Raw genomic sequence first — 13565 nt, 5'->3', positions numbered from 1 at the left:
AGTCCATAAAAAATATGGATTAAAGCCCATCGTACAACCGGACTTCTAACCCGACGTCTCCATACAAACCAGAGCCACCGTCCCTCTCCGTCTCAGTCGGAGCCAAAACCCAAAACCTGACAAAAACCATGAAGTTCCAGGTAGAAGACGTGACGGTCTACTTCCCGTACGACCACATATACCCGGAGCAATACGCCTACATGCTCGAGCTCAAGCGCGCCCTCGACGCCAAGGGCCACTGCCTCCTCGAGATGCCCACCGGCACCGGCAAAACCATCGCCCTCCTCTCTCTCATCACCTCCTACACTCTGTCCAAGCCCCAAAACCCCGTCAAGCTAATCTACTGCACCCGCACGGTTCACGAGATGGAGAAGACGCTCGCCGAGCTCAAGCTCCTCCACAATTACCAGGTCAAGCATCTGGGTCCGCAGGCCCAGATCTTGGCGGTGGGGCTTTCGTCGAGGAAGAATCTGTGTGTTAATCCGACGGTGTTGGCGGCGGAGAATCGGGATTCCGTGGATGCGGCGTGCCGGAAATTGACTGCCAGCTGGGTCAGGAACTTGGCGGCGGAAAACCCAAATGTGCCGACTTGTGAGTTTTTTGAGGAGTATGAGAGAGCTGGGTCTGGAGCTGTTTTGCCTCCTGGGGTTTATACATTGCAGGTATTGGTCAATTGGGTTTTTGAAAATTTAGTTTCTTTGAATTGGGTTTTGAAAATTTTGTTTATGTTTTCTCGGAATGGAGTGATTGCAATTGGGTTGGTTTGTTTTGTGTGAAAATTAAGGATTTGAGGGCGTATGGGAAGCAGAAAGGGTGGTGCCCCTACTTCTTGGCGAGGCATATGGTTCAGTTTTCGAATGTGGTGGTTTATAGTTATCAGTACATGCTTGATCCTAAAGTGGCTGGGATTATTTCCAAGGAAATGCAAAAGGAGTCTGTTGTGGTGTTTGATGAGGCTCATAACATTGATAATGTGTGCATCGAAGCGCTTAGTGTTAGCGTGAGGAGGCAGACAATTGAGGGTGCCAGGAGGAATCTCAGTAAGATGCAGCATGACATTGAAAGGTAGGTGCTTCTTTTGTTTGGAAATGATTGGTTATGGTTTTGTTGAATTCAAACTCTCTCAGCTCCGTAATTTTGAGGGGGCTTTACGCATTGCATCACTTATCCGTCTCTTTTTATTTTATCAGGGTTTGTTCAAAGTACTGGCTAAGATTATTCCTAGATAGGCTTGTTTCCAGCTTTCTTAGTTAGGGCTCTTACGTTTAATACAGATTTTCATTCATTTGCTTGACATGGTAGGTAGGTTCAAGGCCACTGATGCAGATAGATTGCGTAAAGAATACAACCGGCTAGTTGAGGGTTTGGCACAAGGAGGAAACCTACCTAGTATGTTGATTGCTCATTCCCATGATTTTCTTCCATTGAAACTTAATTTTTGCTTGATGATTTCTCGAGTTCTCATAACTTGTTATTTCTTCTGCATATGCAGTCACAGATACTTGGCTTCAAAATCCTGCTCTACCTGATGATATTCTGAAGGAGGCTGTGCCTGGAAATATTCGTAAAGCAGACCATTTTGTGCATGTGTTACGAAGATTGGTCAATCATCTGGAAGGCCGTCTCGAAACCGAGAATGTTGAGAAGGAAGGCCCTGTTAGTTTTGTTGCCACTGTCAGTACACAAGCTGGAATTGACCAGAAAACTCTGAAGTTTTGTTATGATCGCCTACACTCACTAATGATGACGTTGGAAATTACTGACACAGATGAATTCTTACACATTCAAACGATTTGCGACTTTGCGACACTTGTGGGAACATACACTCGTGGATTCTCTGTTATAATTGAACCATTTGATGAGAGAATGCCACACATTCCTGATCCTGTTTTACAGGTTAGTTTTCGTGTTTTTTTCTTTTCAAATTACATTTTTAATACAAATGAAGATTGATTGATATCTGAAAATTGAACAATTGGTTAAACATATTACACCACTTTCAACAATTTTTAAAATTTTATGTCCACTCTATTGAAACTAATGATGTGATGGTTATTATAAAATCTTCCTGCAATATGTTCCCTTGCATATTTACTGTAAGAGTGTCTGCCTTTGCTTGATCTACTTATATTGCTTTGGTAATGGATGGACTGAAGTTGTTTTCAGTTCTAATCTAGTCTTTTCATATTTGGTATTCCAGCTTTGCTGTCATGATGCTTCACTTGCCATAAAGCCTGTATTTGATAGATTTCAATCAGTTGTGATTACATCTGGAACATTGAGCCCGATTGATCTCTACCCCCGTCTTCTTAATTTCCATCCTGTCGTCAGTCGAAGTTTTACTATGTCATTAACAAGAGATTGCATATGCCCAATGGTTCTCACCCGTGGAAGGTATAAACATCAGAAAAGTTTTTCTGTGCTTACATTTCATTTCTCTTGATTCATTGTAGTAGGGGAGTTGTAAACTTTATTGTTCTTATCATATCATAAGTTGCCTATTATATTTAGCATTTAATCCTATTAGGTAGTATCTAAAGGTTGCTCTCGGATATAATTTCAGTGATCAGCTTCCAGTAAGTACCAAATATGATATGAGAAGTGATCTTGGCGTAGTAAGGAACTATGGGAGGTTGCTGCTGGAGATGGTTTCTGTTGTTCCAGATGGGGTTGTATGTTTTTTTGTCAGTTACTCTTATATGGATATGATAGTCAATAGCTGGAATGAAAATGGAATTTTGAAGGTAACTGTGCTATCTCTGTCTCTTGCTTTTCCTGGGTATATGTGGACCCTTTCTTTGTCCTCTTCTCCAAGTTTTCGAAGAAGTTGGTTTTTCAGAAAGGTGCTTACTGCTCCAATTGTCGTAGGAAATAATGCAGCATAAGCTTGTTTTCATTGAGACCCAAGATGTGGTAGAGACTACCTTGGCTCTTGACAATTATCGTAAGGCTTGTGATTGTGGGAGGGGTGCTGTCTTCTTGTCTGTTGCCAGGTAACATAAACATTCAGAATTTTTTATTATTAATATGCAATTAAAATAAAAAGGATGGAGTGCCCTTCACACAAAAAGGAAAAAAAAAAGGATGGAGTACCCTTTTGCTATTTGTGTACGCTGTCATATTTAGAAAGCTATCCATTGTTCCATGCCACACACATTTCAGAACTTTCAATATTACAATTGATAGGTGACACAGTTCTCTCATGAGTAATATTATGTATGTACTTTCACAGAGGAAAAGTAGCTGAAGGAATAGACTTTGATCGACATTATGGACGATTGGTGATCATGTTTGGCATTCCTTTCCAGTACACATTAAGCAAGTGAGTTTATCTCTTTTGTTTTATTTATTGAAAAAGGGTATTTTGAATCAAATTTTCTGCATGTTTTAAATTTTAGTGTTTGGGGGTTTTGTTGGACTGAAACAAATTTTACGTTTGTGGCTTGACATACTTTTTCTCGCAGGATTTTGCTTGCACGGCTGGAATACTTGCGGGATACCTTTCAAATAAAGGAAGGAGACTTTTTGACGTTTGATGCCTTGGTATCATTGCAGTGCCTTTCATAACGTATAAGAAATACTTGCTTTTTTAAGACACGTTTTCTAAACGTTTTGGGTTCTGTATGGTGCAGAGACAAGCAGCTCAATGTGTAGGCCGAGTCATCCGGTCAAAAGCGGACTATGGCATGATGATTTTTGCTGACAAAAGGTTTGTGTTCCTGTTTTCTGTTTTTATCAGTTGAATTCCAATATCATGAATTCACTACTGGAAGCTCTAGTTCAACATTAGGCACTGATTTTTGGATGCTTAACTTCAACTTCAGATATAGCCGTCATGACAAGCGATCCAAATTGCCTGGATGGATACTGTCGCATTTACGTGATGCACATCTGAACTTGAGCACGGACATGGCTCTGCATATAGCACGAGAGGTTTGTCCTTATTTGTTATCACATATTTCTACTATCTTATTACGTTTATTGATTAGCCTGAAATATGCATGTCTATTAGACTTTGTTTTTGTCGTTTTCCTTGCGAGTCGTTCATCGATTGTTTTACCAGTCTGTTGTGACCTAGTAAACCATCCCTTTAGAACTGTGCTAGATGATTTTGGGACCCAAAGATCAAAACCGAAGCATTGAAACACATCTTATTTGGGCTGACGAAGTGCGATTGCTACTTTTTCAACTGAGTCAGAAAAATATCTAAAAATACCAAGCGTTTTTAGTTTCCTTTTTTTGCCAGAATCACCCAGTGTTATGATGATAAAATCGAACTTTCACCTTGTTGAAGCTTCTGGCAGTTGATTAGAATTGCATGCGATTTATCTTTTGCTATGTTAAATCTTTTCTTATCTTGAAAACAGTTCCTTAGGAAGATGGCTCAACCATATGATAAGGTTGGTGGCGGCAGCGGTAAGAAAACCCTTTTATCCCAAGAAGACTTAGAGAAGATGGGCGAAAGCATTGCTAATGATTTGCTGCGTTAAGGAGTCTGCCTGAAAGCTGTGTCGCGGTTTGTGGGTTTTTGGTTCGTCGTTGGCCAGTTATCAGTCCTGCACGGAAGAGTTTGGCCAACTTAGGAGATTTTGTTATCGATGATCTGAGCAGTTACCTACCGGAGCATGGCACAGCCTTACGATAAAAATTTCACTCAAATTCGATTTTCCGGGTTTCAGGATTGAAATATGCTGTACAAATTCATAGTCGTGTAGATTTTTGGCTTGTCGTTTGTCTTTCTCATGATCAAATTATGGCTAGAGCTACAATTTTTGAACCTCAGTTTTGACTAGTTATTAGATGTTTACCATGACCATGAGTTTATAAAAGTTCTAGCTGTTTATCCTCATTTCTACGCGGATTGGTTCCCCATGAATTTTCCTTTTTGCATAACTTTTGTATATTTTAGATGGATGCTTGGAGCTAACGGAAGACTGAGCGCAAAACCGTGCGCAAGGATTCATACAGTTGATCTTACTTAGTAAGATAGAATTTGGTTGTTGTTGTATACTATCGTCAGCACTCCAAGACGTTCACTCCTCGTGTAATGACATTTTTGGAGAGGTGTAGAATGATGGTTTGGGAGTGTTGTTAATTGCTTCGATTGTAGACCATTTGATTAGGAGAAGGCGAATTTAAACTCAAGACTTCGAGTGCAATAGAATATGCTCTTAACTAGTTGGAATACACGCCTCTTGCCAGAATTAAACACATTATAAGTTCATAGCATGGGTATATGACGAATGGAATACGAAGGACTTTGCAACAACAACAAAACATGAAAGATATAATGATTTTTAGATTATGCCAAATGTCTCAGAAATAATACACTTTGTTAGATTACAATACAGGGGAATAAACAATACACACCAATTGGTAAAAAGAAAGAAAAAAAAAATGTTCTAGTTAACATTGTACAGTAAGTAGCACTGATGACCCATAAACACCAATCAGAATATTTTGTTTTCCAATTTTTTCCCCCTCCAAAACTCTTTAATTACGTACACAAACTGCTTACCCTAAATCGTCCTGCAGATTTTTACACAAACACAACCAATACCGGATTAAGAGTCAGATTGAGGTATAATTTGATTTATCACCCTCTTCACTTCCGTAATACTTATTTTCTTGCCACTCACGTTATCCTTCACCTGAAAAAAATGAAATTAAAAAAATGTCAAAAAATCAGAAAAATAATTCTCATTAACTAATATTGCATGGTGAAAGTGAAATACTACATAAATTACGTACCTTGGCCCTCAGTTCAGCTACGAAGTACCCATTATTCAATGAGGACTGGACAACCGTGGTCTCAATTCTTAGCTCCCTAAGTGTTTGCATCACATCAAGCAATAACCCTTCTCTATAAGGGCATTGGAGCTCCAACAACCCGTCACTCTCGATTATTGACACCTCTAGAGAAGTTCCCGTCACCATAGGTGTTGGTGACGGCTCTGGCTGAGGTGGTGGCAGCGGCAGTGGAGGTGGTAAGTCCTCCATTGCTTTAGGCTTAGCAATGGCGACGCCACCACTTCCTTCCACAATCCTCAACTTCCTTTTTTCCGACCCGTGGCCGGCCTGTGTCCGCTCTACTACTGGGAGTCCACTTCGCAAATCTTTACAACTACTCGACCTTTGTATTTCCCCGGATGATCTCGACCGTTGATCATCCTCCATCGGCACGTTACGTGCCTCGAGATCCTGAATTTTCTTACGCAGTTGCTTCACGTACTCGATTGTGTCCCCTAATATGGAAGCCTTGTCCATTTTTGTCACAAAAGGCACAAGCGACCTTAGTATAATAAACCTCTCATTAAGCTTCTCTCTACGTCGTCGTTCCGCTAACACATGATTGGCGCTGAGCTCGTCTTGTGGGGTCCCTTTCCTCAACCGAGTGGAGGCTTCACCCTCGTGAGATTTTGGCGAGTTCTCATCACGGTATTTTGAGTGAAGGAACGGTACACTGAACAAGATATATTTCAAAAGCCATTGGGACGTGCCTTCGGCCGGCATAAGGAGGTGGTGATCAACTCGGCTCGACCACCTGGCGAAAGCTGACTGAGTCGAACAAACTGCATAATCGGTGGACGAATTCATCGTCCACCGAATCGACTGTCCCTGGAGTATGGTGGAGACCGTCTCCGAGTAATGTGTGTCATCATTTGTCAACTCCTCTAACGCTAGGGGTCCTGAACACACTAAACAAATTAGGTTGCAATAATTTGTCAAGAAAATACCAACAAACAAACAATTAGTTATAATAATGATTAGGTTGAAAGCTTGATTAAGAAGTACTTAATTCAACATTTAACATTGAACTTTATGAAGGTTAATTGAAACTTTGATCCTAATCCAAATATAATATGAAATCAAAGGAGCAAATTGGCCAGTTTTTTCACGTGGCTAGGAAAACCACGCATACAGGTTGAACTTTTGCCTTAGGGTTTTGTCTTTTTTCGTTCAGACAACGTGGTACAATCCCGAGAAAGGAAGAGTTTTTCAGGGATCGCTGCAGCGCGTCGAATTTTTCAATGTATAGCACACTTTGGTACACCATAATATAAGGTGTTATCATAATATAAATAGTTATAAATTGTTTTAAAGTATTTAAATACATATATTATAATACTTTGTTCATGATATATTGAAATTCCTGCATTTTAAAGGAAACTAATGTCTATAAATTGTTGATTTTAAATTTTACTCTATTAAGATTAAGAAGTAAAAAAAACAAAACAAAAGAAGGGTATACCAATTAATTACTAACTTTTATAGTACCTGCGTGCGGTGGTTGAAGGCCGCTGCTCAGTGGCTCTTGTACTGACGGCCACCGCCGGGTTGACTCGGCTCGATACGAGTCAGCTTGGCGCTGCTGATCAGCTGGATTCCTAGACTGACTTAAGGCTAACAAGTGGAAATCAGAGTCCAAGTTATTTGAGGCGTCGTCAGGGGAGCCGAGCCGGATGTCTTCTGACATCTCGAGTTGCATGAGCTCGCTTGGCTCGGCAACTGCGGCCAAAGCCTGAGGAGGATTTGCGGCGGGAACCACGGCTCCACCATTGGGGCCCGTTTCGGCTTCGGAGTCGGACTCGGCTTCGTCGTCCTCCTCCTGATTATCATCTTCTTCGTCCTCTTCGTCTTCTTGGGCGGCGTTGAGAGGAGGGTCGGTGGACATGGCGGGTAGGAGGTTTGAGGAGTGGAAATGTGGGTGGTCGGATGAGGTGGTGGGGTTGGAGGTGGAGTGCTCGGAGAGGGCGGGTTTTGGGGGTGGAGGGTGGTGGTGGTCAACGAAGAAGGTTTTGACGCGTTGGACGAAGGCGTGGTCTTCTGGAACCTACATTAAATTAATACGTACAATAACAAAATATTTTAATACATAATTAAACATGCATAAATAAGGTGACCTTTTAATTTGACTAACAAAAAAAACAAAAATTATCACGTACCCTCTCTGTGGTGCCAAACTCTACGACGCCGCCTAGAAGAGGAATGCACACCACAGTCTGTATACGAGCACTCTGTAGAGTCATGCAAAGAAACACAATTAAGTTTATAATGCCTAATAAGTGAAGACATAATCTCATTAAACACTATATGGAAAGACGTTACCATTGTACTTAGTTTTATTTTTAAGCATAACGTTCTAAACTACTCTAATCTAAAAAGTTCGAATTCAAAATTAAGCACAATGAGGCTGTACACTATTCTAACATATAGTGATTTAAGTTACGTCTGCATTATGGGTACTTACTTTGCCAAGCTCTCATACACATTAGCGGATTTCAAACTCTGGACCTAAATTACGTGATGCATGACATCCATCAGGCTAATCTCGATGGCTTACTTTTACCAAACTATTTAATAATAATTTAGGAAACATGATAACAAAAACAGATATAGAGTGTGGAATTACTCCCTAGGTAGGATTTGAGGCCAGCTAGTTTTACAATACAGTATTGTATTCATAAAGCTGCACAAAGGAGATAGAGGTTGGCTTTGTTTAGTATAGATGGTACCTTTGCCAAAATAGCTCTGGAAAAGGTTTTGCTATCGACCTCGTTTGCACCCGTGAGCCATACATGCTGCCGCCTTGCGTATGCTTTACCTGGCAACCTACGTTCGTACGCATATCAAAATCTTCCTTAATCAACCATTTAAATTATTATCCTTTCATAATCATATAGTAAATAGCTAGCTTTGTATGCTTATACGAAGCTTTGAAAGATGAAGAGGTAGTTACACATAAACGGTAATGTTTCAGTTAGTGCAAGTAAATAGGCAGGCCTCTATACATTAGGGTGAGGGATGCTTACTGCTAGCTTTAGGTCTCGTTTGAAAATGCGTTTTTGAACATCACTTAAGCTCATACCATTTCCTACTGGAAGAACTTCTATTACAAACATGTTATGTCAATAAAAACCTAAATAATTCTTAAAAAAGTACTTGAAGTGCTACTTGAATGAAGCACCTGTTTAGAAACCACTACCGATTGCTTTTCTAACAATTTTAATTATTTGGAAGCGTTTCAAAGCATTTTAAAATGATTTTATATAACTATTTTATGGATTTTCATTAGTTAAATAATAGAAATGAGGTATTGTGTCATCCACACACTTCTTTTTACCTTCTACATGCTCATTTTTACTTTCTACACACCCTATTAATTTTTGTCTATTCATTCGATTCGATAACCAAAAATTAAGATGAGAGTGTAAACATGTAGCAACAAATTAAGTTGAGTGCTACTGCATGTGGTGGGTGCCGAAAGGCATCTCTAAAGCCCATGACCTAGAACTAGAGAGCTGCAGTAATTCCTTATATCTGAAAAAGCACGTCGTTTTATATCCAGTGGGTTTAAGAAGGGGCATAAGAGTACGGGCCCGATACATTATTTGACCTACTCCCACACGAGAGAATAATACAGATTCTCCTTAGGCTGTGTGTCTGGCATTGATGAACACATTTGATTGTCTGTTATCCCAAACAAGTAGCTTCCATCCCACTGAAGCAGGTGAAGAAGTAAGTGATAACTAGCTAGATATTTCAACGTCAAAAATTTAATTTATATAAATTCACTCCATCTATAAATAGCCAAATCCCTCTGCAGAGTCCCAGAATATGAGAATATATTCCCCCACCAGTCTCTAAATTAAGCAGTTTCCAATCTTAAAATTGTAAAAAATTTAACAAACGTATCTAAGCAAACTGTCCTTCATTAACTCCTCAACAGACTAGAATTCCATAAGTAGTGCAGTTACAGAAAATGCAAGAAGAATATCACGATGATCAAATGCTTTATTTACGTAACAAACAGAAAAAACTACCTCAAGAATATTGAAGTTTGGTTACTTAGCGCAAAGTATATAGGAGCAGTTTTTTTAGCAGGGATCTTGTTTTACCTTAAAGTTTAGCGTTAGGGTTTTCGTTACAGTAGAATATATAGGATCCATGCTAAAAAGGAGCTCGCATATATGTATTATGTATTATTTGAAACGGACTTCAAGAACAGACATGTCAATATTTTCTGCATGTGTATCGTATTGTTGTGTATATGTATGACACACATGTATACAAAGAGACAAAGCAAAATCAAACAAACAAAACATCACTAAACTAACAACGACGGGGTACTTTGGATTTAGAGGAGATATTTTTCAGTGTAACGGTCTCACGAGGTGGTACACCACGTGTCTTTATATAAATGATAGGTTGTGTGTATTAAAAGGTTAATAACTTAAAAACTAAAATTTTTCATTACTTACATAAAAACACGTGATGTACCATCTGTGTTCCCGTCATAACTAAAAATTTCTCGATTTAGAGAAGTTGTTTGGGCTTGTAAAGTTTGCCTGAGAGATATTCGAGGAGGCGGTGTTACGTCAACGAGAGATTCACATGTGCCAAGATGCATTCTTTCACGCTTAACTACAGCCTTACATTTGTAGATAATTATTTTCATCTTTGGAAAAGTTACAGTTCCCGACAATTTTTGGCTCACCCACATTTACCACACTCATATGATTATATCTCACTGCCAGCTGTTTACACAAACTTATACAGTGTCCTATTGTCTATCTAAGCAAATTTAAGAGTATTTGTCAAATATCATAAATGTCATTGGCAGGTAACCTAGGGCATTGTTTGTACTCATGCATGCAACTATACCAAGTACTAAATCCATCAACCACAATAAGTACGACACCGGCGGAAGGTGAGCTTTTTATTTGCAGCAGTTGTTAGTACTGATTGATTATACCAAATGGGGTATTAGGGTATGCAAGCACAGAGTCCATAATTTATGAGGGGTTTCAAAAAAAAATTTATCCTCCTATGTATTACATATGAGTATAAATTTTCTAATAAAAAAGTTTTTAATTGAAAAGAAAAATTATCATATGATTTTAAGGAAAACTAATGAAAAGAGTTTGAAAACTTTGAGTTTGAACGATAAGGACAAAATAAAGGGTAAAATGAATAATATCATGATTGACTTTTTACTGTAAACTTTTCGTTAAAGTTCCTAAGATTTTATCTATATTACAATTGATTAAGTGGAACTTATAGTTAATATATTAACTTTTCACTTTTCTCTAGGAAAAAAAAAAACTTGTGTATTATTTTCTTCTACTTTTCTTTAACAAAAAACTAACTCATGCATTAATTGCTTTCTTCCACAAACACAATGGTATTTTCATCTCTCTTTTAGACGAGATCCATTTTTTTACGGATGAACCGTAAATTATGATTTCATAGCAATCGGAGATTATTCAATTAGTAAGACTAAGATGCTAATTTCAATTAAATTCGCACAGGACCCTTAAAATGTAGACAGCCTTGGACAATACCCCTAAATATTTATCACATATGTGTTAGGAGAAAGTGTGTGTAGTTATTATGGCACATCAAAACAGTAATTCTGCAATATTCATCTTTAATGTGTAGTACTCAAGTATATATCTCAAGCTTTTGGGAACGAAACAAGATGAGGATATATAACCGCTGTAAGTTCCCCCCCACCCCCCATATAACCACTGTAAGTTAATAATAGCAACATTGATAGGGTTTTTTTTTCTCATTATATTTTGTAAATTAAGGAAGCATTTTAACTAAATTTTACTTGTTACGTATGCTACATAACAGCTGTGTGAAACAATTATTAAAAGCGTTGAATATTCACATTACCATAAAAAAAATTCTACTAATAGTTGCAGAGTTTTGCACTGAACTTACACCACAAAAAGCAATAATATATTTGTCAGGAATTATTAAAAATTGAAGAAGTTTGCAGGGATTGAAGAGAACGTGAAAATCTATATAGCCAAGTAATTAAATAGAAGCATAATGAGGTGCTATTAATTGCTTACCCGACGCCGGGGGGAAAGGAGAATGAGACACACATCAAGTAGAACCATTCGGACTCGGTTAAGTCCTCCGGGGATAAGGAGGCACAAGGGCGGCGTGCCGGTGGCTGGTTCGTCTCTCCAGCAGACAAAGAGTCGTAGAGCTCTCTTAGCTGCTGGCTCCGCTGGAGTGACGCCTCCTCGGCACTCACTTCCATTGGTTGCACCGTCTTCCTCGTCTTGATGGCTCCATTGTAGTACCCATCTGACCATACTAAGATCCTGATGTATTCATCATGATGAATAATAATTACATTTATTAATTAATTTTCTTGAAGAATTAATGAATTAAAATGAAATGAAATTGAAGGTACGGTAGGGTTTCTGGGTTAGGTAGACGTACCCTTGTTGGGGACAGATTTGCCAGAAGAGACTGTAAGTCCATTGAACAGATTGGACTGAGGCCTGCAACATACCGCGGAGGCGGCTGCTACTTGGCGGTGGCAAAGCCATTTTTGGCCACCTGACCTTCTCTACCTCTACTAGTCTTAATTAGAGAGAGAGAGAGAGAGAGAGAGAGAGAGAGAGTTGAGCTTAAGCTAGCTACCGTTTTTTCCTAACTCTCCTTTTTTTTCTATGAAATAAAATCTAGATTAAGCAAAAAAAATTAAGGATTAAGAGAAAAGATAAAGGGGTTCCAGTTTTGGGATTTTGGGTTTGATAGGTAAGTGAAAAGGCAGCAGAAAGGAGGAGGTGAGTTTGCAGAGCTAGCTAATGATCAAACACCTTTGGTGTTTGAGAGGTAAACTGATATATGAAGAGTACATAAAGGAAAAATAGAAAGGTGGAAGAACTTTAAGGAGAGAAGAGAAGGTGAGGAGAACGTTAAAGCAGACCAGCAGGTGAGAGAGAGAGAGAGAGAGAGAGAGAGAGAGAGAGAGAGAGAGAGAGAGGAGTTGAGAAGAAGAGTGAAAAGGTAGATGATGACTTTGAGGAAGATACGTTAGTTGCATCCCAAGAAATGCCATCTTTTTTACCTCTTGACTTTGGTTTTTAAAAATAAAAAATTATATGTTACGCGTATATTATTATCGTGATGTTATATAACAATAATATACTAATATGTAATTTTTTTCATTAAACATTTATTATTGATATGAGAGTTCAGATAATAATATAACCGTGGTATATAAGTTCATTACATCTATAAGATAGGGTGAGGATGTTAAAAATTCAGTGGAAATACGAATGGTCGTTGGACATGGCTGATGGGAAGAGTTTTTAGGGGGGAGAGAGAGAAAGGGAGCATTAGTGGGAAAGAGTTTGGCGATATTGTGGGGGGTTTTGACTGGTCGGTCTACCTGCGCGCGTGGCTTCATATGATTGCAACATTAAGTGTCTCTTTCTCTACGTATGAGAGAGAGAGAGAGAGAGAGAGGGGGAGAGAGAGAGAGTGAGACGTTTTTTTATGGGTCAGAGGAGAGAGGTGGGATTAGGTGGCCAAAGACTGGGCGTTGGAGTTTCAGTTTAGAATTATATGAGCATGTGAAAGTTGAAGCTACCAATAATTCCACATCCACTTGTCAAAACGTGTTACATGGCATACTAAAGTTTCATTTCAAGGTCACCAGAAATTTCTTAAGTTTAATTTGGAAACATACGTTACGTAATGTACCAGTTTATGTTTTATAACAAAATTGGACAGTATTAATCGATATGACTTAT

General features: G+C 38.8%; 2 protein-coding genes across 4 annotated transcripts; one reads left to right on the top strand and one right to left on the bottom strand.

Annotated features, from left to right (window-relative positions):
- On the top strand, positions 1-4849 carry LOC137715729 (general transcription and DNA repair factor IIH helicase subunit XPD). 2 transcript variants are annotated; one of them, XM_068455072.2, is made up of 12 exons: positions 1-662; positions 785-1065; positions 1307-1389; positions 1493-1896; positions 2201-2394; positions 2564-2744; positions 2869-2993; positions 3233-3322; positions 3465-3543; positions 3633-3709; positions 3825-3933; positions 4368-4849. In XM_068455072.2, exons 1-12 carry the CDS (start codon positions 129-131, stop codon positions 4488-4490), a joined length of 2280 nt encoding a protein of 759 aa, XP_068311173.2. In that variant the 5' UTR covers positions 1-128; the 3' UTR covers positions 4491-4849. The 2 variants fall into 2 exon arrangements, with proteins under 2 accessions (XP_068311173.2, XP_088546682.1); XM_088690556.1 differs by having other exon boundaries at positions 45-662; positions 4376-4445.
- A 430-nt stretch (positions 4850-5279) lies between these two features.
- LOC137715591 (transcription factor BHLH42) lies at positions 5280-12866 on the bottom strand. 2 transcript variants are annotated; one of them, XM_068454931.2, is made up of 7 exons: positions 12244-12866; positions 11865-12122; positions 8517-8613; positions 7947-8018; positions 7279-7834; positions 5752-6689; positions 5280-5651 (listed from the first exon to the last, which is right to left on the bottom strand). In XM_068454931.2, the coding sequence occupies exons 1-7, from the start codon at positions 12351-12353 to the stop codon at positions 5565-5567; spliced, it is 2118 nt and encodes a 705-aa protein (XP_068311032.2). In that variant the 5' UTR covers positions 12354-12866; the 3' UTR covers positions 5280-5564. The 2 variants fall into 2 exon arrangements, with proteins under 2 accessions (XP_068311032.2, XP_088546681.1); XM_088690555.1 differs by having other exon boundaries at positions 5752-6698; positions 12244-12667.
- Between the last annotated feature and the right edge of the window lie 699 nt (positions 12867-13565).

Source organism: Pyrus communis, chromosome 3 (assembly GCF_041283825.1).
Source record: "Pyrus communis isolate YQ-2024b chromosome 3, ASM4128382v1, whole genome shotgun sequence".
Classification (NCBI taxonomy): Eukaryota; Viridiplantae; Streptophyta; class Magnoliopsida; order Rosales; family Rosaceae; genus Pyrus; species Pyrus communis.
The sequence above is the reverse complement of the archived record's forward strand: the minus strand, read 5'-3'. Positions and strand labels throughout refer to the sequence as shown.

What these genes read in the sequence shown, in the direction of transcription:
- LOC137715729 (XM_068455072.2), top strand. Translation starts at nt 129, where the DNA reads ATGAAGTTCCAGGTAGAAGACGTGACGGTCTACTTCCCGTACGACCAC. An exon ending in ATGGTTCTCACCCGTGGAAG is followed by an intron (nt 2,395 to 2,563) that starts GTATAAACATCA and finishes ATATAATTTCAG; the next exon opens with TGATCAGCTTCCAGTAAGTA. An exon ending in ATGAAAATGGAATTTTGAAG is followed by an intron (nt 2,745 to 2,868) that starts GTAACTGTGCTA and finishes CAATTGTCGTAG; the next exon opens with GAAATAATGCAGCATAAGCT.
- LOC137715591 (XM_088690555.1), bottom strand. Translation starts at nt 12,353, where the DNA reads ATGGCTTTGCCACCGCCAAGTAGCAGCCGCCTCCGCGGTATGTTGCAG. An exon ending in CCAGAGCTATTTTGGCAAAG is followed by an intron (nt 8,019 to 8,516) that starts GTACCATCTATA and finishes ATGACTCTACAG; the next exon opens with AGTGCTCGTATACAGACTGT. An exon ending in CCTTCAACCACCGCACGCAG is followed by an intron (nt 6,699 to 7,278) that starts GTACTATAAAAG and finishes TAATTTGTTTAG; the next exon opens with TGTGTTCAGGACCCCTAGCG.